Source organism: Mustela putorius, unplaced genomic scaffold, assembly GCF_011764305.1.
Source record: "Mustela putorius furo isolate JIRA1106 unplaced genomic scaffold, ASM1176430v1.1 tig00003858_pilon_pilon_pilon, whole genome shotgun sequence".
NCBI classification, from domain to species: Eukaryota; Metazoa; Chordata; class Mammalia; order Carnivora; family Mustelidae; genus Mustela; species Mustela putorius.
In genome coordinates this window covers 49,075,318-49,096,448 of record NW_025422010.1, presented here as the reverse complement: position 1 = coordinate 49,096,448, position 21,131 = coordinate 49,075,318, and the positions used below count along the sequence as shown (strand labels likewise).

The following is a 21,131-nucleotide window of genomic DNA, read 5'->3' as shown; positions in this document are numbered from 1 at the left end:
TGGGAATTACAGGAAGAAATACCAGTTCACCCTCTGGCACACCTCAAAGCAGAACCAGTAAAGATTTTTCTTCTTCTCTCTCCTTCTTCCTTTTTCTCGTGTCATTCTTGGGGAAGGAAGGAAAACACTCCTTTCCTTCCAGATTGAGACCTCCTCTTGAAGGAAAAGCTTAGTTTTTCCCATTTGTAGGATTTAGAGTTTCATAAAACCAGAACAAATTAATTCTCGTCCCACCCCCACTATCCACCCCAGCTCTTTCATTCTTTTCGGTAAAATTCACCTTAGCGTTCCTTCTGGACGAATAAGCCACCATTTGGCAAGGGAAGCCAGTAGGGCATGGTCTAGACAACTCCCCCGCGGGAAGGAAGGAAGAGCTCAAAATTTGTCTTCTCCAGTCAATGCACGTGCCTTAGAGAAAACCTTCCATCCCGGGTCTCAGAGGATAAGTTCTCTCCAGCTGGTGGGAAGGGGTGCGACGGGGTTCCCCAGTTTGATTTTCTTACCTTACTGCCCCCGCCCCTACAGGAAACAAGATTCTGCCCTGTTTGACCCAATTAGCCCACAGCAGACTGTTCTGAGGGATGAAGCCCAGGCCTTTGTCACTGGGGCGGCGTTTAATTGCCCACTTAATGCAATAGTGTAGAAAGTCTGTGAATGCGAACACTCTGGTGTGAGTGATTCCTTTTAATGAAAACAAAGAAAAATGCGAGGGGATCCGAGGATCCGGAAGCTGCGCGGTTATCATGGCAGCTGGAGAGACGTTTCCAAGTTGCGTTTGGTCGTTTCCGCAAACCGAGAGGTAGGTCAAATTGCCTGGGTGGTTTAGAAGAAGAAAAGACGTTCCCCGGGCCCTGTCTGACCAGACGAGGGCCATGGGGACCGGGAGCGACGGTCCCCGGAGAACGACAGAGCTGGGAGGACTCGGGCGCCCTCCGGCGCAGCGGACTCGGTCCGCCGCAGAGCCCTCCGCGAGGAGCGCAGGACGCAGAGCGCGCGCGCGGGGACTATGGGGATGCCTGGGAGCTCTGCGACCCGAGAAGCCTCGGGAAGAGGCGGGCTGGGGCCGCACGGGGAGAAGCCGCGGCCTGACCCGTGGGCCCGCTGGGAGCAGGGAAAGCGGCGCGGCGAGAGCGCGGGGGAAACTGGGCGCTGGGGAGCGGGGGCGCTGGCGAGCGCTTTGCTGGGAAGAGCGCGCCGTCGGGCTTACTGGAAACCCGCCGGATCAGGTTCCAGATCAATGAGATCTGGGTCCACACGTTTACGTTATTGTTGCCAGCATTAATGCTCTTTTAATCTTCTAAACATTATCAGCATCGATCTCCCTCCATATACACATTTGTTTGAGAAAGTGACATACCCACACGGTGGAAAGCCTGGAATAAAATGCACAGCCGCTCGCGTCGAGGGCGCCCAGCGGCCTGGACTGCTACTCGCGCTCGGCTTCACTACCCTTCCTTGCGTTCTGTCTTCTCCGCCCGCTTCCGCTCACCCTGATGCGTGTTAGGAGGGTGTTCTCCAGGCACCCTGGACTTGACCAAACAAGGACGTAGCGAGCTTTGCAGTTATTAATCCGACCAGCCAGCAGGCAAAAGTATCTTGTGCTTGGTACGGACGCAGGTTTGTGTTCGGTCTCTCGGGCTCGGTTCCCCGCACTAAACTGCGGGGAGAGAGGGCCTGAGCTGGGCCCGGAGCCGGACCAGCAGGAGGGACGGTGGGGTTCCGACCATGAGGTCCCTGCCTCTTCACTTAGAAGAGGCCAGTCGGCCGCCGGCACAGCCCACGACTTTCCTGGCGCCGAAGGAGAGACGCCGGCCCGTGGTGCCCCTGGCAGGAGCCGCCGCGCACTGTCCCCAGCAGGCTCTGCCGCCGCGGGCGTCAGCGGGCCCAGGCAACATCTTGGCACGTTGGTGAAAGGCCATCAGCTGTCTGAACAGAGTTGCCTCCAGACTGGCCTCTGGGAGTTGCTGTCTGAAGAGGACCCTGTGTCTGTCCACCGCCGGGACATGTGGCAGGTTCCGAGCAGGCCTCCCCCGCCCTCCCCAGAGCCCGGGTCTCGGGAGGCGCAAACCTTGGCAGGTCATACCGTCAGAGGCTTTGCTCTAGCTGCGGGGCTTTGGAGGGAACCACTCCCGCCACGGAGGCCCTGGTTTTCCTCCGTGAGCCGCCAGTCCCAGGTTTTGCCTGGGGTTTTCAATCCCTCCCTCTTCTTGTCTGTGCTTCGTTCAGAGGCTTCTTGGGCTCTAAGTCAGGAGTGTTAGTGTTCAAACCCGCGGGAGTTTGTCCAAGCCGCTTCGTGCAGGGCGGAAATACAAACTGCCTGCGGGAGCGTGCCCTGAGAACCGCCCAGGGCACGGCTGCAACCCCTCGCGGCCTTGGCCACCCTTTCCCAACGAAATCGTGCTCTTGGAGTCCGCTTCTCTGAAATCTAGTGCTGGGGCGATCTGAGTTTCCCCAGGGTCTTGTCCCTTTGAAATGCCAGCCTGAGCTGGGGACCCACCAATGGGCCCAAAGGAGGCGTGGGGGAGGCACAGGGTCTTGTCCCTTTGAAATGCCAGCCTGAGCTGGGGACCCACCAATGGGCCCAAAGGAGGCGTGGGGGAGGCAGGTGGGAGAGGAGAGGAAGGACCTGCTTCTGTGGATCCAGAGTTTGCTTCGCCTAAGGGTGAGGTCTGCAACATCTGGTCCAAATTAGACATCCTGATTCCTACGTCTCTCAAACCCCTGCCTGCTTGAGCCTCTGGCAAGACCCAGAGGGGGCCAAAATGAGAAAGAGAAAGGGAAACTAAAAGGAGAGGAAGGGACAGAAAAGAGGCCTGGTTGGGGCAAGCTGGAGGTGCCCAGGCTGCTCTTGGAGGCTCGAGCCTGGCAGGCAGGACCAGCTGCCCTGTGGAGCCATGGGCTTGTTTAAGCCCCCAGAGCCCTGCCTCGTGGGTCCTCAGTGGCGTCCCTGCGGGGATTCCAATCGATACTCCTGGTGGGGAAGGCCTCTGCTTTTCTTCTCCATTTGCTCCTGTCCCCTCGCACTCCTGAGCACATAATACCTACTTACCAGTCCTAGCTTCTGTGTCAGCGTCTGAAGAGACTGATCTACTGACCCCATACTGAAAAGCCTCCTATGTAATAATAACCACTCAACACACTTGTAGTTGCTGATAAAATGGCCAGATAAAAAGGCTAAAGCCCTTGTCCCTTTTCAACTCGGGGTAATAAAACAGACACACATTTGAATGCTTGAGCAAAGCGGGGTCCTCAGCAGGAATTTTCCCACTCGCTGAAGGAGGCTTTCAATTTCCTGTGGAGGTGGCTTCAGCACTTCTCCTTGGGGCCAGCCTTTGAGGAGTGTCCCCTACCTTGACTTTCCTGGGGTGGGTGGTGGGACCGGGGATCCCCACATATGCCACACTTTCCCTTATCCCAGCAATGCTTGGGGCTAAGGTGGGCTAACAGGTCAAGCATTACTTGCCATGTCACTTTCAGTCACACATAGGCACAAGGCACACGATCTATTTCTCTTTCTTTCTTTCTTTCTTTTTCTAGCTCTGTCCTTTGCAGGACAGGCGTGAGGGGGCGGCAGCGTTCTGAGATGGTCTGGAATGGAAAAGCTGTCCTTTAACTGTACCCTCCAGTCCAGCTGCCAAGTTTCTTCTGGCTGCCCAGGCCAGGGAACCCAGGCGCTGCTGGCGCTCACCTGAGAGGCACTGGTGGAGTTTTGGGGGGCCAAGACAAAAGAGTACCGCACAGTTCAGAAGTGTCAGCAAGCCTCCAGTTTATTTCTCACGGCTGCTATTCACTGCTTAATCTTTTCTAGGAATGAGGAGCAAATAAGAGAATTGTGGTAGAGAACGAAGGGTAAGCTAAAGGAGAAAGATTACTAAAAGCACACAAAAGTATTAGGAGTCCATAGATTTGGGGAAGCTTTAGGGGGTATAGTTTTCTTTACCTTTTCAGATCAATACCGAGGGGGCGATTACTGCTTGGAGATCGGAATCCTCCAACAGCGGGGAAAGGCGGAGGCTGTCAGAGTGGAAACGCCCCCTCCCCAAGCCTGGGTGAACACGCCCCCAGCCCCGTCCCGCGTGGGTAGAGTGTACCCCGTAAGCCAGGCTCAGTGGTGCGAGGAAAGCCCCAGGGAGCGGGAGAGGAAGCTTGAGCTCGCCGCTCCGGAAGCGCGTTGTGTATAGCTGGCTCGGACCGTGCCGGCCGCACACAACGCACATCCCATTTTCCGCACCAATGTAAATCACTGCCACTAAGAATTGTCCCCTCGGTGGCTTACGGATCCGGAGAGATGGCCCCAGTCCAAGAGAAACTGCCCATACAGACTTGCAGTAGGATACTGTGTATCCTACCCAGTGGGTCGCCTGGACCCTTTGCTCCTCTGGACCCATGGCTAAGTCCTGGAGGCAGCGCAACTGCCACACGCACCGCTCTTGGTCTGCGCGCACAAAAGCGCGCAACTGTCTGTCAGTCGCAGCCACCGCTACGTCTTTCTCTCTCGCTCCCGCCGCCCACACAGGAGGTATCTGTGCTCCTAGAACAATAGAGGGCTGTACCTCGCGGCTTGGCCGCTAGAGGAGGCACAAAGAACCAAGCCCGCTCCAGAACAATGTAACCAACGCGTCGACCGGTCCCCTCCCGCGGGCCGCCGGCCCTCCCCGCCGCCGCGCTACGCGCACAATCAGCGTCCGCTTAATGCAAAGGCGGAGCCTGTAGCCAGTGGCCAAGATGCTTTAACTAACGTGCATCTTAATTTTCAGCACCTCTCCTCACAAACGCCCAGCCTCTCTCCGAGTCCAGCCAGACCTCGGCGAATGCCAGCAAAAGCTGGGTGCCGGCCGAGCGTGGCCGGTGAGTTAGGCAGCTCTCCATTCTTAGTTTTTCCTCCCCCATCCTCCTAGAGGTGAATGTATTAGTCCCAACCTTCGTCCTGGCACCCTTCCCTCTCGGTAGGCAATGAGACGGGAACTGGCCTGAGCCGGCTCTTTCGGTCAGAAACTCCCCGAGCCAGCGCCAAGGCCGGAGATGTCTGGAAAGCGCTGTTGTATCCTACCATCCGTTCCCCCGCGCGGTCAAGACTGTGACTCCTGCTAATAACTAAACAAGTTTGCCTGGTATGGTGGGTAGGAAAAGAACGGAGATTTCTTTTTTTCCTTTCTGAAGAGCAAAGCGCCTCAACTGCCTCCATACAAGGAAACCAGGCAGCCTGGAAAACTGAAATGTATTGTCTAAGCTAGAGTTCAAGTGCACAGGGCCAATCCTGAGTCTCTGTGAGTCCTGTAAAGAGAAAGCTCCTAGTAGACACAGCGCACCTCCTCCCTTGTCCCACAACTAGGGAAGGCAAAAAGAGGGGGTAAAATTGGCACATTCAGGGGAGGGTGAATGAAATGTGGTGGTGGAGCGTGGGTCAATGAAAGCTTGGAGTCAAGGAGGGAGGAAGAGAAGTATGAAAATGCGAAGAAAAAAAGGACAGAAAAGGAACAAGGGAGCAGAAGGAGGAAATGACAGAACAAGAAATAAAGTGGAGAGAAAATAGGAAGTGCATAGCGGAGAGGAGGGAAGAACCGAAGCCAGGCGCACTGACCTGGGGCCACAAACACCCGGAGAACTCTCCCCAGCAGCCGGGGTCCAGGAGACCCTCGGTGCTTACCTGCCAGGCGTAAGGCGGACATGCGCTGGAACTCCGGCTCCTGCAGCCACTTCCACATCCTGCGAAAGGTCTCCCTGCCAGATTTGAGTTTACTCCACGGTTTGGGGTTCCGGAGCAGGTCGGAGAGAGTCCCCTGAGACCGGCACAGCACCCTCTGCGCGAAGATCGCCTGGGGGATGCTGTAGCGCTTCAGCTCCGCGGTGATGCGCTGGGCCACCTCTTTGGTGTTGATCTCCTCCAGCTGGCCCGATGTAGCCACCTGCGAGCCAGAGGAGGACGAGGGTGGCCGCTCGCGGCTGGGCGCCAGCACCGGCCCATGGGACTGAGCATGGCCCGGGTGGTGCAGGCCGTTGAGGTGCGACATCATGGCCGCGGGCGGGGTGCCCAGGCCGCGAGACAGGTGCTGCTCACCGCGGGTCAGCATGGCAGTGTGGTGCGCGTCGAAGTTAGGGCTGAGCATTTTGTCGTGGCCCGGCGGCCCGTAGTTGGGTAGGCTCTGCTGCGCGTTGTGGAGGCCGCCCAGCCCGTTGCCCAGTGGCGTGGCGGCCAGCGGGGACAGGCTCTGGCTCATGCCGGGCATCTCCTTGTAGGGGCTGTAGAGGTTGTTCATGGCCGGGAGCCCGCGCTCGTCGCGCATGAGGGTGAAGCTGCCGCTGACGTTGCCCGACAGGCGCTGGTGGTGGTGGTGGTGGTGGTGGTGCGGGTGGTGGTGCGGGTGCGGGTGGTGGAACTTGTCCGACACCGTGGAGATGGGCGGCAGCGGCTGGAGCGGCGTCAGCGTGGTGTAGGTGTTGCTCATGCCCATGCCGGGCGGGGACGAGTCGCAGGACATGCTCATGGCGTGATGGAGCGGGATGGAGAGCTCGGGCCGGTAGTCGCCGCCGTCCAGGATCGAGGCCATGCTAGTGACCATGGCCGAGCGCGACGCCGCCGCCGCTGCCGCTGCCGCCGTGCCCAGCTCCTGGTGCGCCGTTGGCGGCGGCGGCGGGCCCCGCAGCGAGCCAGCAGCGCCGCGGCCCGCGTGGTGGGGGCTGGGGCTGGCCAGCAGCTCCTGCTCATGGCTCGGGCCCCCGCCGCCGCCCCCGCCGCCCCCGCCACCGCCCCCGCCGCTGCCGCCGCCGGCCGGCCCGTGCAAAGTGCCCAGACTTTCCATTGTCAGCTCCGGGTTCATGGCGCAGCCTTCTAGGTCTTTGGTGAGGCATCGATAGGCGGTGTAGGCAGCCTTCATTCAGTCCATCGGGGCCCGGGGGCGGCGGGGGCGGCGGGGGCGGCCGGCGGGCTGGCAAGGCGCGCGTGGCGGAGCTCGGTCGCGGGAGCGGGGGAGGGCGCGGGAGTGCGCGAGTGTGTGGAGGGGAGCGTGCGTGCGGGTGTGCGCCCCGGGCTGCGGGCGGGCAGGCGGGCGCGCCCGGGGTGGGGGTGGGGTGGGGGCGGACGGGGCGTGCGAGCGGGAGAGGGGAGGGGGCGGGGAGGGAGGGAGGGATCACCGGGCCCCACCGCTCGGGCCGGCGCGCTGCCTCGCCATGTCCGAGCCCGCTCCGGCGCCGACGTCTTCTGTTTGGGTGAGCGGGAGCTGTCCAGAAGGGCTCTGCCGCTCGCCGGGGCAGCCAACCTAGCCTCCCGGACCCGGGGCGGGGCAGCGCCCGATGGGCGCTGCAAACAGCCACTCCGAGTGCGCTACTGTCCCGGGGGGCGGGCCTCCTGAGTGAGGCTGCCAATGGCTGAGGAGGGGGCGGGGCCATGTGTTTCAGGTTTGGCTGACGGCTCCGTGCCTTTTTTCCTCCTTTGCCACTAGAATCAAACGTCAAGGAGAGGGAGGGAGGGGAAGAGAGTGCAGTGGGGAGAGAGAGGCGAGAGTGCGAGCGAGGGAGAGAAATTATGTTAAAGATGCCGCTCTGTGTCCCTCTTGAGCAGCTGCGATCTGTAGAAAAGGGCATTGCCTTAGTTCCCTTTGCCTCACCCCACAGCTTTTCTGGAGGCTACCAAGCCGGTCTGTACTGTGAAAATACAAACCCAAGTCTCCTAGCGAGCCACTTCCCAAGCGTCTCTATCTGAGAGCCAGTAGTTTACCCTTTTAAAATGCAGGCGCTTAGGTATTCTAATGCAGGGTAAATTCCCGAGACCGAGGCTTGCATAATCTGCCGGGCGAAAGGAACCCCAGGACCCTCGCTGCCTCGGAGCTGCGGCCGGCGACGCAAGCCCACAGGCGGCGCGGGCCACCGTAATCCAAGCAAAGTTAACACAATAACATCATTTAATTACCCGGCGAGCCCATAAATCTCCCAGTTATGAGGCTTCAGAAGGGCTCTGTTAGATTGCAAAACAAAACTAGAACTCTAGGAGCTGCAGTTTCAAGGTGACCAAACGCTCCCTCCATTAGCGTCTTGTAAAGAAGTGGTTGTGGGTGGGGGGCGGCAAGACTGTTCCCAAAGCCTGTAGTGAGCAAACTTCTGGGAGCAAGGAGTACGTAAACCTTCCCGGACGACACCCGCGGATTTTTCTTCTATCGCGTCCCCGCGCGCGCGCGCGCGCACACACACACACACTCGAACCCGGAGAAAGGAAAGCCCCAGGTTGGGGCTGTGGGTAGATGGCACCGACCCTCGGTCGACACCTGTATATCAAAAACTTGTTTCTGAAAAGACCAGAACCCTGGCGAGTTTTAGAAGGCTCTCGAGCCGCAGCTTTAAAAAGTGCACCTTCGTCTACCCAGAATTTCCGTTGGAAGTGGAGCGGAGCGGAGGTGGATATTTCCGAGGCCTGGCTGGGGGGTGGAGGGGCGGCTGAAGACAGGGAGCTACCGGGCATTGAAACCCTTAAAAGTAACAGATTCTTCCAAAGCAGGTTGCGCTCTGTTTGCCTCCCAAGATTCAAGCTAGCTGAGGTTGCGCAGATGTTGCCTTTGTTTAAAGAGACAGTAATTAAGGACAGGGTGGACATAAGTTTGAGAAGCGTGACCTATTTTCTTTTGATCAGCTGTCAAAAGAAGAGCGGGGGGTCTCCTTAAGACAGCCCCCTCCAACCACTTCCAGCTGTTAGAGAAAACTTGATAAGAAAACAAGGACACACAGCCTGGAATACTGTATTTGCCTTCCTGGTGCTAGAGAAAAGGTTTGATTCATTTGGAAAATAGTTCTTAGTCTTGGTGACCTTTTCCTGCTGCCCTCCTTTCCCTTCTAGCTACAGAGCAAAAAAAGAAAAAAGAAAAAGAAAAAAAAATCCACCCACTCCCACACCATTCTGTCACATGAATGTACAGTGACGTTATTGATAGATCAACTTCATTGAGCTCTGACCAATACATTGCCAATTATTCACTCAAGCAGCTTCTTTGTTATATCAGAGCCCGAGTAAGAAAGTGGACGTTCCTCCACTTTGCTAGACACACTTTTCTAGCTGCTAACATTTTTTAATGTCACAAAATTAGGTAAAATAACCGATTTTTCTGTTTCTCTCTTTCCTCTCCCGCTCAACCCTCTCTTACTGTCTCTCTTTTCACTCCCCACCTTATATATGGCAGCTGGACAGTTGGATAATTTGAAACAGTTAATGTTTGAAAAACTTACTGAGTTGAACAGAAGTTCACAAGAGCGCAGCCTCCTGTTGGTCTAGGAGTGCTCAGAGACTGAAATAGGGCAAGAGAGCAGCAAGGCTGGGGAATGAGTCTGATATGCCCCAACGCTGAACACAGCCTTCTCTGCCTTGGCTTCAGGCTTAAAGAGTGGCCAGGGACCCCAGGCTGGGACATTGAGTAGGCACTGCCTTCATACGGAAGACTGAATATATAGATGGCCATTAAAATAATTGTTCAAAATGATAAACTCGTTTACCAGGCTACCAAGATAAATCTGCTCCTGGGAATTGCATTTTGGTGTGCCTGGGAGCAGTCACGTGCTGGAGAGTTGAAAGGTGAGTTGCATATTCTTGCTGCCTTCCTACCTCCCTCTCTCCCTCCGCCCTGCCTCCCACCATCCCTCCCCCTTCCCTCGATCAATATTGGCGATCTCAGGGAAATCATGAAATCATATTGGCTTCTTTGTGTATAATTTCATTGGGCTAGATTAAAGCAGATTTTCCATGTTGTTTTTCTTAATGATGGTTTGAGGATTTGTATGTCAACCTAAAACCCATTTAAAAGGGAAATTAATGGGCATTTTTAGTCGGCATCCTAATTTTTAGTAAATTAGTCTTACATGCCTTTTCCCTTTCTAAAAAGGAAAAAATATTTTCTACTTGAAGATAATTTTAAGAATATCAGTATTAATAAGATTTTCAAATATGTTTTAAAATATCTTTGATGTTCCTTTCTCTAAGAAAATAAAAGGAAAATGTACTTTCAAACTGCCCTTTATTTACACACGTACTCTAACATTCAGAAGTTGTGTAACTCAGAATTTAAAAAAAAAAAATTGAAGCTACACTCTTGTTCCCCTTCCCCTCAGCATTTGATTCACAAATGGATAGTAGACAGGCATGCTATTTCACGACTGTTAGAGTCTGGACAAACAGTTACACCAGCCAATATACTGAGATCAGGAAATCCCTTTCTTAACATACCACGTCCGCAGATCTGATTTTCTTCAAAATCAGACACTTACATGGTCAAAAGAAGTCTGTAAATAAAATACAGCTTTGACAACAAATGTAAGGTACTGCATTATAAAAGGAAAAAAAAAACACTTGAGTTAGGAATTGTAGGAATAGACTGGACATTTTTACTGCCAGAGCTTTTCATATGTGTTTTCATATTAAAAAAAAAAATTTAGGCTCTGAGAGGGAAAGAAAGGTGAGCATTCAATTAAAACAGAGACCCTATAAATTATTCACACACACACACACACACACACACACACAAATACATAGATCACAAGTCAACCCAGTCTGGATAAGGGGCCCAATAGCTTTGTTTCTAAACAACAGTAACCACAGCCCAAATCCCAAGAAGAGGGGGCTGCTTATTTCTACCCAAATGTTCAAAATCCTGAGGAAGGTTTTGTGTTAGGAGAACACATTTGTGCTACAACTAGGTTTATCAAAGCAATACAAAAAGACATAATGGTGGGTTGATTTGGACTATTTTATTTTTGTCCTTCCCCAAACCATCTGGCGCGTGAGTGTAGGGGTATTGATCAGGATCTGTGAGCTGCAGACCCCATGCCAATCCAGAGCGTTTCTGGCAATCAGTGTCGCCCATGAATTGCAGCTGTCTGTGTGGCTCCCGAAAAGAAATCTTCAGAAAAGTCCCCCCCTTATCAAACACTTCATCCATTCAGGGGTAAGTCAATATCATTTCTTTGTCATTTCGTGGAGGAGGATTATGCAGGAGAAAGTTTTTGTTGTCGGTTGTAGCTGCTGCTGAGCCTTTTTTTTTTTTTTTTTTTAAAGGAAGGAGAGCAATTTTCTAGCCATTGAATGGTAATGGTTTTCCAGAAAGGCCTCAAGCGTTTGTATGAATCGTACAACAAATGCTGTTTCAATATTGTGGGGGAATTTTAAGGGGGGGGGAATTCTCATGTTGCTATACACAAATAATAGTAGTGATAATAGAGGGTTTCTTTTAACAACGGAGAAATTTCTCCCCCTTTTCCCGGAGCCTCTAGTGATGAAGACACCGCAAGTCTCTGTGATTACACTTGCAGATGGACGGTGGGTGCTTGTGGAGGAAAGGGAGCCTTCGGAATTGTGGCTCTGTTTGATATCTCCATTAGCTTCAATTTTATTCTGCCTGAAAGCTCAGGCTGGTTGAACACAAGGAGAAGAACACTAAAACCGAAGCCCGGCACCATTGACCCTCTTCCGCCTCTCAGCTCAGAAATTCTCTGACACTTCGCGGATTCCATTCGAATCCAGGAAAGTTGTTGTTGAAGTGTTTTAGGTGGGGAGGTCCCATGGGTCCTTTTTCGTGAACTCGCTTCTCCTCTGCGTCAATCTGGTTAAAATCCGAAAAGCCAGTTTAGTTAGGAGCTGTCAGGGACGGCCCTTAACTTTTCGGGTGACAGAGTGCGCCAGGACGGAGGATCATTTGGAGTGTGTTAGTGTTCTTCCCACCTTCCGCTGGTCTCTTAGGAAAAGAAGAATGAAGCTGCTCTGTCAGCTGGGGGAGGCTTCTCTCACAGCCCCAAGCACCACCTGGGTTTGCAGGTGGGGAGTAGGGCTGCGGGGCGAACCCAGCGAAACCCACCCGAGCCTCAGTAGTCCCGGCGCGGGCAGTGGGCGGGCTTGAGGGCGGGGAGAAGGAGGAGACCCCGAGCCAGAAGAGCGGTCGCACCTGCTCCTGGGGCGACAAGTCTGGAGAGGCAGCGGCCGAATCCTCAGCTCCGCAGAGCTAAGTAGCAAGCGGGTCCTCCTGCCTAGTTTTAAAGAAAGCCAGAGACTAGGTCGGCGAACCTTGATCGTTCCCCCTCCATGCCCACAGACAAGGAAATTGTTGGAGTTACTGTGCCCTCAGGAATGGACACACACACACACACACACACACTTCTGTCCCTCTCCATTCCGGTTCTGGCTTGGTTCCCCGACCCCCTCGCGGGAGGAGTTTGGGTGGAAATCAGAGCCTGGGCCTCTGATCCGGACTGGAGGTGACCGTGGTTGAGTGCTGGGGTTGCAGACCTTGCCCAGGACATTTTCCTTCTCTGGAATTCGCGGCCCACCACAGAACCTTCTTTGGGGCCACCCTCTGGTTCTGTTTTCGCGGCTGCTACCACTGTAGAAGCTCGTGGCAGAAATAATTTGACTGTTGGGGAAAATGAAATTCAAAAAAGTGAAGGGGAATTTGAGCATTTGGAACAGCAGCGATCAGAGAGCTTCTTTTTCTGGGGGAAGGGGACGGTGGGAAGGCTGGGGTGGGGGGAGCCTGCACGACGACCCTCAACCGGAATACAGCTTTTTCTGTAAAAGAACGTTGCACTTTGAGAAAGCAACTTGTTAGCCTGAGAACGAGATGAGTTTTATCGCCGCGGCCTTTAGTACCTGTTCCATTATTTCTCTCCACCAAAGCCCTGGAGCACCGGTTTTGAGCCACGTGAATCTGCAGTCGCATTTTCTTTTAAATGGGTTTCCAAAAGTACAGTTTTGGGTTTCCAAAAATACAATTCATGTATGCTTAAAATAAAGTTTTCCTCTCCTCCAGTTGTCACCCCACAAAAGAAAAACTGGCGTGAGGTCCTTTTGTTCAGGTTAAGTTGTGCGTGAAATCTTTTTTGTTGTCCTTTCAAAGGGAAGGCAAAAGTTGCAGTTGATTGTAAAAAGGACAAATTTAACTCTCTGAAAGTAGAACTGTTTTCAAGTTACCCTGAGACACTAAACACGGGCATTGCCTTTTATTTATTACCGTCTTAAAACGATCATTTATTTGCTCTGGACATAGCCACTTTTGATTGAGGATTCAATATTGTTTAGGTATTAATACAAATATCCACCACGTTTACTCTCTATGAAAATGGGAGAGTTTAAAGATCTTTTTCTGTAATTTTAATTGTCTCCCTACGATGTAATTAAAAAAAGATGACAGAGTACCGAAAAAAGAAAGAGTTGGCCGGCTTTTAAACTTAAGAAATATTATTTTCGATTTCTAAAGATAATATTTTTATTTGAAAACTAACAAAAGCAATCGAGGGGTTTAAAATATTTTTGCGAGTCAGAAGATTCCTTTATAAAAAAAAATCACATGGTATATGTTTTTTAGATTCCGTGTGTATATCAGCTCCTAAAATAATTAAATAACTAAGTGAGTCTGCGCTGATCTTTGAAGACGACACGATCAAAAGTAATATATTACATGAAGATTATTTTAGGAGTACTTTATCTTGGGAAATCAAGATATCTCGGCGAAATCGCTTCGGTGCCACTCTTTTAGAATTTTGAACTGTTTCACTTCCAGGCGTGTAAGAAAAAGCATCTCTGGCCGACCACCGGGTTTACGGGCGGCGATTTCGTAGCTGTGGGGGCCGTAGTGGTTGGGGGAGCCGGACGCGGTCCCCGCGGGCCACTCGCAGCAGCGCCGGGGCCCGGGCTCGGGCCCGGCCAGACACAGGTGGTTTGGCCGCTTCTGGAGAACCCGGGCTCCGAGGGCGTCGGGCCGCCGGGGCTGGGAGAGAGGATGCGGCGGCGCTCCTGACTCGGGAGACCTGTTGGCCGCGGCGGAGCGGTGCTCGCGCCGGCCGCTCCCGCGGCGCAGAAGCGGGCGTCGAGACCGCGGGCGCGGGGCTCCCCGGGCCGGCCGTGCCCCGGTGCGGCTGTCGGCGCAGCCTCGCCAGCCCGGTGGAGCCGGCCGGCCTCCGGCCCCGAGGCGAGCCTCTTCCCGGGGAGGGGGCTGCGCGGCCCCGCGGCTCGGGAGGCGGAGGGAGCCGGCCAGGATTGATGTCTAAATCAATGCCGTTTCTAGGCGCTTCTCTCGGCTCCTCTCCATCTTCCTCAAAGGCAAATCGCCTTCTGAGGGTGATTTCCTCTCCCTTCGCGAAGTCGGCGTGAGGGGAGTGGAAAGCGCAGCCCCACGCGAGACCCTACGGGGCCGGAGGATCTGGAACAAGCCCGCAGATGGAGCTCCTCGGCGGGGTGCCCTGCTTGTCCCCAGGCCACGCGCGCTTTCTCCCTGCCCTGAGCTCCTGCTCCTTCACGCGCGGCCGCTCTCCCGGCGGCGGCACAGGACGAGGCCTGTCCCCTGGCGGCCCTCCCGGCTCCCAACGGGGCCCCCAGTTGGATGGGATCTGCTGGGGGAGACCCCTCGTCTCCGACGCCAAGCCGGGCCCTGGCTCAGGCAGGCCTGGCTGCTTCTGATTTAATTATTCACTGATGAATTAGACAGCTGCAATTGTCGTGAAAAATCAGCGGTCGCTATTGATTCCCGGAGCGAGTGGGGGTGGGGAGACCGCGGGGTGCGCGCAAGGGAGGGGAGTCGGCCGGGCCCTCGGGTGCCCTCGACCGCCCTCGACCGGGCGCCCTGGCCTGCCTCCCCGCCCGGGCCCGGGCCGCGCACGCCGCAGGGTCGGGCCGCCCGGGCTCGGGCTCCTCTCCTCGAGCTAGGCCCGGCGGGGTCGGGGTCCGGGGCCCAGGCTGGGATCCCTCCTCCGGCCTGCTCTCGTCCCCTCGGGAGGAGACCGAGGGAGGAGAAGGCACCGGGCCGGGAGTGGAAAGAGGCTCCCCCCGAGGCCTGCCGGGCCACGCCGGCGGGAGCCCCAGGCCTGGCGCGGCTCCCCGGCCCCGCGCCCGCCTTCTGGAGGCGGAAGGGCGGACCGCGGGCGCTTCCGGTCCCCGCGCTCCGGGCGCGGGATTTGTAGGACCGCCGCCCCGCTCCAGGCCCGATCCCGCGAGGCGCAGAGGCTCTCGGGGCCGCGGCGTCCCCTGCGCGCGGGACGCCCGGCCTGGGACGGCGGGTGCGGGCACAGGCCGTCCTCCCCGTGCGCAGGGCGACCCGCGTTCGGTCGATAATGGTGAGTTCCCGCCACCCGAGCAACAAGTCTCAGGTGTCCTCGAGGTCGGAGCCAGGAGCCCCGAGGGCAGGGCAGGCGGCTTCCCTCTGCTTTGCTCAGGAGCTGGGTCGGGAATGTGGTCCTGAGAAGGATTCTCGGTGCGCTCGGAGCCGCGAGCCGACGCAACCGTGCGGAGAGAACATGCTGAAGAAGCCATTATGGTTCTGTAGACACAAAAATGTAGAAGGATTTGATGTATTCAGAGAGTGTAGGAAGAGCTCCCCTCCCCCTCCATCTAGATCAGAAAAGCACTGGAAGCCAGTTTGGTCTATACAGTTTATGTTCTCCTCTTGGGTCGTCTTAAAGCCGTGTGGTTTACTTTACCATTTGAAATTGCTTTTTATACCACGTTTTAGAGGAATCACAAATTATACAGGGAATGTATAGGCTACGTAAAGCAAAAGTAATAAAACGTTTAACACCCCTTATCCCCCGTGTTTCATTTTTCTCTTTCTCTCTTCTTAAAACTACTTGGAAGTGTTTACTATCCACTTTTGTTTGGTGAAATGTGTTCTTCAGACTTTATCCGGGAAAGAGTTGAGCTCAGGCTCCCTGGAGACCAGATATAGAGTCAAAAAGGCACTACATTGCCTGCTTCATAATCCATGGGGCTGAGTATAGGTCACTGAACACAAAATGGCCTTTCCTCTCTTGCTTACTGAGATGGTTTAATGGATTTTGTAATGGTTTCCAACTATCAGCCAGGGGAGACCTGGTTTTGGGGCTTTGTGTTCACAGAAACCGAATACAATGCACTATGTTAATAGCACTTTGCCTGATCAACGGAAATTGGTAACAAGGGAGTGGAATTTCTCAGGGCAATTCTGAAACATCACATTTTGATACGCCACGTTTCAAACATGGCTTCTAAGTATAAATGTGCAAAGTCTTTAGAATTTTCCATTTGGTTGATTCCAGGCGTGAAAGATTTCTGAAAATCCTTTGAATAATCATATACATCTGCTAGAAAACTATGATACTGAATTTGAAAGCAGTTTTCTGTATGAATCCCTCCTCCCCCTTCTTTGAAATCAGGGGATTTTGTGGGGGAAGGGATGAGTTCTGGTTGATTTTAGCTTTCAGTGGAGTAGAGGTGGGGGTGAATGGAAACATTTTTAAGAATTCACAAACCAAGTAGGTTAAATAGAGCCATCTGATTAGCAAAGAGTTTTGTGTTGTGAAGGGACACAGTTTTTGCCTTTGCGAATGCTGTTCCTTCCAAGTCCCCGAACTGTTTCCACCCACAGTGCCCCTGCCCAATGTCAGCTCATATCTGAAGTTTCAGTTGCCTTTTTAAAGACTTTTTTGAATCTATTTCCAAATCTAATTTCTTTTGAATAAAATTATTTCACTTTTTTTCATTTCTAATACTCACACTTGATTTTTCTCCCTAGCTCTTATTTTAAACTTCTCTTTTAGAGGTTTTACATCATCAACTTACTTATTACTTAAATGGTATTACTCACAGTGGTAGCTGACACCAAGAGATATTATGGCAGACTTTGAGAAATGAAGTCTAACCCTTGGTTAGTTAAAAATTTTTTTTTTTAATTTGATTCTTGAATTAAGAAAAACTTGCCTCGGTTAAATGTCATAACTTAAATATTGGAACATAAATGCAGTTGCAACCAGATGCAGAATATTGGGGCGTTCTTGAAAACTGTAAGTGTTATACAGAAAATTACGATGGTGGTTAATTGCTTTATTAATTTATTTGTTCATTTTAGAAATATTTACTGAATGCCTACTATGTGCCTATTAGAGGTTTTGGTTATAAGCAGAATCTGCCTTGAACCAACTGAAGTAGAAAAGAACTTTCATGGCAAAAACCAGGTAGCTCACAGAAGCAGTAGGAGTGCAGTTTGGAAAGCAGTGACCAGGGGAGACTAGCAGACATTGTTGTCTCTGTCACTGCTGCCAAGAGTAACTTCTTTGCTATCCCTGTGTTTTTATGTTGCCTCCACAAGAACCATCTGGGGGCTGTCGTAACTACCAGAAGGCGAGAAGAGGGTCACTCATTCCACCTATACTGCCTACTGTAGGGAATTACTTTAAAATAAGAAGGGTATTTGGATCGTGGGCAGCAAAAACCAGAAAACAAGCAGAAAGACCCCAGAAATATGTTACCACATAGATGCTGGGGATAGAGCAACAAACAAGTTAGATGTGGACCCTGCTTTCATGAATCCTCTACTTTAGTGGAATATTTTATATTTTCAAATATTTATACTTATAATATTTAGTATTAAATATTAAAATATTTAAAATATTTACACTTTAAAAACGTCTTATAGTTGCATACAGCTTTATGTTTCTTGTATAAAGGAGGAAAAAAAAATCCCAACTATTCAGATCTCATCTCGAATTAATAGATTTAACTTCCTTCTATTTTTACTTATTTATTTATTTATTTGTTTTCTTCTGTTGTCTTTTGGATATGGTTTGATGTTGGTCAAGGTAAGTCAGAAAATACTGATGTAGGAAGTGCTGTGTGTAGTCCTCTACCCTCAGTCTCAAGGTCAAGGATGTGGTGGAAACAAACTCTGGATCTGGAGGAAGAGCCCTGCGTTCTGGTCCCAATCTGATTATTGTCTCTTGTGTGACTTTGAGCTCCTTTCTGTAGACGGTCTCTTCAAGTCTGATTTGATAGGGATCCCCTTTTATCAAAATAGGGTCTTTATGATGATCGGGTTAATTTTCCGAGGGCTTTCTTTTAGATATTCTAAATGCGAATCCAAATAGTTATGGGGCTTATAGCCTTAAAAAGCTACTTCTTTCTTTCTTTCTTTTTGAAGATTGTATTTGTTTATCTGAGAGGGAGAAAAGAGAGAGAGTGCATGTGGTAGACACTTAACTGACTGAGCCACCCAGATGCCCCTTAAAAAGCTATTTCTGTTGGGATAAATTTGTAACGATTAACTTCATATTCCAAAAAGCTTTGAAGATTTTCATTTTCAAACTGAATTTTCTTTTGTTTCTAATTCCACGTGATCTAGTTCAGTGAATGGGCTTGTTGCTTTCAGTTTCGAATTGCATTCTGGGTTTTTGGTTTGTATTTCTAATGAATTTTCAGCCCAAGAAAGGCAGAAGGAATAGAAGACAGGATGAGAGAACAGAAACTGTCATGATTCAAAGTAATTGGGGAGTCTAGAATTGCTTCAGAGTTATGTCATTTTTGGGATATTTACTACAAGTTTTTGAACAGGTATTGCGTTTGAAGAGAATTTAAAGTTTTATGTGAAAAAAAATTACTTGATGTGACAAAATCCTTATTTAAACCCTATTTCCAGGTGAGAGGATGGTGATATTTACTATATCCTCAAAATGTCCTGACTGGAAAGATGTGGGAATAGTTTCAAGGGTCATGTTTAACATTAGGTTTGTTACACAATATAAGCAAACAGAGGCAACCCTGGATATTTTGTGTTTGTGGTATTCTGAAAAAAAAAAAAAAAAAAAAAAAAAAACAACTGGGTGTCAATCACATGAACCCATATTAAGCCAGGGTCACTTGCCTTGTATGTGAGCCTTATGTGTGATCTGTGATCCATTTTATTTTATTTTATTTTTTAACTTAAAAAATCTTAAAAGATTTATTTATTTTAGAAAGAGAGAGAAAAAGAGGGAGAGAGAGAGAGAGAGAGTGAGCAAGTGACTAGTGGGAAGAGGGACAGAGGGAGAGAATCTTCAAGACAATTCCCCACTGAGCACGGAGACCCACCTAGGCTCCAACTCATGACCCTGAGATCATTACTTGAACCAAAATCAAGAGTCAGCTGTTTAGCAGACTGAGCTACCCAGGTGCCCCTTTACTTTTTTATTTCTTAGAGTAATCTCTACACCCAACATGGGACTTGATCTCACAACTCCAGGATCAAGAGTTGCATGCCTGCACCAACCCCAGGATCAAGAGTTGCATGCCTGCACCATGGACTAAATTAGGCAGGCCTCCCCTGTATGACTGATTTTAAAAGTGAGTAATTCCTTGGGAAATCAGTCATTTAAAGACATATATACTTAAGATATTGATTTCTGCACGTTGGGGTTGGGTGGGTAGAGTCAAGTTGGCAGCAGGAAGAGTTACATCTATAGGAGTTGTAGATCCATAATGGGGCAAGATTGTTTCCTTTGCTAATTCCCCCATTCCTTGTGACATTTCAAAATCCTACTCATCCTTTAATGCTGGGTTTGTAAAATTTCTGGGTGAGATCATTAGTAGGAAATGGCTGTTATGTTGCAACTCTAGTACAGATATATGCACTTTCAGGAATGAGATACATCCTTTTTTTTTTTTAAGATTTAATTTATTTGAGAGAGAAAAGAGAGAGATAGAGAGAGCAGGCATGAGCCCACACACAAGGCTGGGAAGAGCAGAGGGAGAGGGAGAAGCAGACTCCACGCTGAGCAGGGAGCCTTGGGGGCTGTGCCCCAGGACCCTGAGATCATGACGTGTGCCAAAGGCAGATGCCCAACCCACTGAGCCACCCAGGTGCCCCTGAGATATATCCTTTTAAATTTTAGTTACTAAAATGTAGAGCTCGGTGTGATGGTTCTGAGCTGTGTTGTTTTCTTCTCTGTATAGAATCTGTTTTTCCTACTGCTCATTCAATACCTGTCAACCAGAGCTTGGTATGGACTTCATTGGCTATTTTAGATGGTAAGCGCTTGAGGATACCATCCAGGAGGGAAGTCTCCAGTGGCATGCCATAAGGCTATTGATCCTATCTTGTTCAATGTTTTTATTAAAGTCTTTACTGGAGGTTAAGGACTGCTCATCAGATTTGTAGGTGACACAGAGCTAGAAGCCATAGCTAATATACAGAAAGGTGAAATCAAGGTTCAAAGTGAAATGTAAATGTTGGAATGAAAACCAACATGATGTAAAACCCCTTTACTGAGACCGAAAAATGTAAATCAAGTGAGATGTAGAGATTGATATACTATAAATGCAAAACAATCCAAAAGAATCATGCTGCATACAAAAAAACACCCCACAAAAACTAATGTAATTTTAGGCTGCATTCAGGAACATGATATATAGCTTACAAGGAAGATAACAGGTTCCCTGCATTCTGAGCTCGAGATTTATGTAGCTCTGGCTACCTCGTTTTATTATACACATTGATAAGTTAGAGATTGGTACGGGCTCTCAGGATGTAAGGGAAGAGGAAACTATACTTTATGTGGAAGAGTTAGAGCAAATGTTTAGCCTAGAGAAGAGGCGGATGATTTGGTATGTGATCACCACTTCAAATATTTGCCTAGCTGTCACGTGACAGAGGGGCTAACTAGAGTAGTTGTTCCTGCTCCCCAGGGCAGAGTTAGGACTAAGGGGTAAAAGTAACAGAAGATCTGACTTTGATTCTCATACCTAAGGTTTTCCAAAAGAGCAGCAAGTTGCCACATGAAGGAGTGAATTCTTCACCCATAGGAGTATTTTGCCAGGGCTGAGTGACTGTCTGGATAGGAATCTATTCACAGGAATCAGCTGAATTAGGTGGCAGTTTGAAATAGATGATCTCTCTGGCTGAATTCCAGAATTTGCTGAATTGAATACTAAAAAAAATATTTTGAAAGTGATTTTAGATAGATGATTTAAAGAGAGTAATATTAATATTCAAACTTATAAGAACTTTGCATGTACACAGTATTTTTTATCTCAAGGTACTATGGACCCATTCCCCTTTTTCATGAAAAATACAACTTTATTTTCATCTGCATTTTTAAAATCCTAAAAAAGCTCTGAAAACCACAAGTTTTTTTGAATCTTATGTTGAAATAAACTTAACTGAACTGATGTGAGACTTTCCTGTTTATTCCCCTTAGACTGGACATTCATACACACTTCTGCAGAAATAATTATTGTGTTTGATTGCAGGGGGCTGTCCCAGGCCCTGCTGGGGGTTCTATAATATACGACTTTTACCATGAACACCTTTCAAATAAATGAAGCATTTTCAATTTTAAATCTGAGCTTCAAAGGATTTGGTTAAGGGATTGTTACTATTAGCTATCCTACA

General features: G+C 50.5%; 1 protein-coding gene and 1 long non-coding RNA gene across 3 annotated transcripts in view; one reads left to right on the top strand and one right to left on the bottom strand.

The window, feature by feature from the left end:
- The window catches only part of ONECUT2 (one cut homeobox 2), a 59,224-nt gene extending 51,981 nt beyond the window's left edge, over nucleotides 1-7,243 (bottom strand). Inside the window, exon 1 of one of the 2 annotated variants that reach the window (XM_045065668.1) lies at nucleotides 5,648-7,243. In XM_045065668.1, coding sequence (XP_044921603.1) covers nucleotides 5,648-6,875 — 1,228 coding nt within the window. In that variant the 5' untranslated portion in view covers nucleotides 6,876-7,243. The remainder of the gene's footprint in view (nucleotides 1-5,647) is intronic. The other variant, XM_004745545.3, reaches the window with a different exon arrangement.
- A 7,647-nt stretch (nucleotides 7,244-14,890) lies between these two features.
- Nucleotides 14,891-21,131, top strand: part of LOC106005147 — a 51,529-nt gene continuing 45,288 nt past the window's right edge. Inside the window, exon 1 of the long non-coding RNA XR_001178321.2 lies at nucleotides 14,891-15,072. This is a non-coding gene — a long non-coding RNA (uncharacterized LOC106005147). The remainder of the gene's footprint in view (nucleotides 15,073-21,131) is intronic.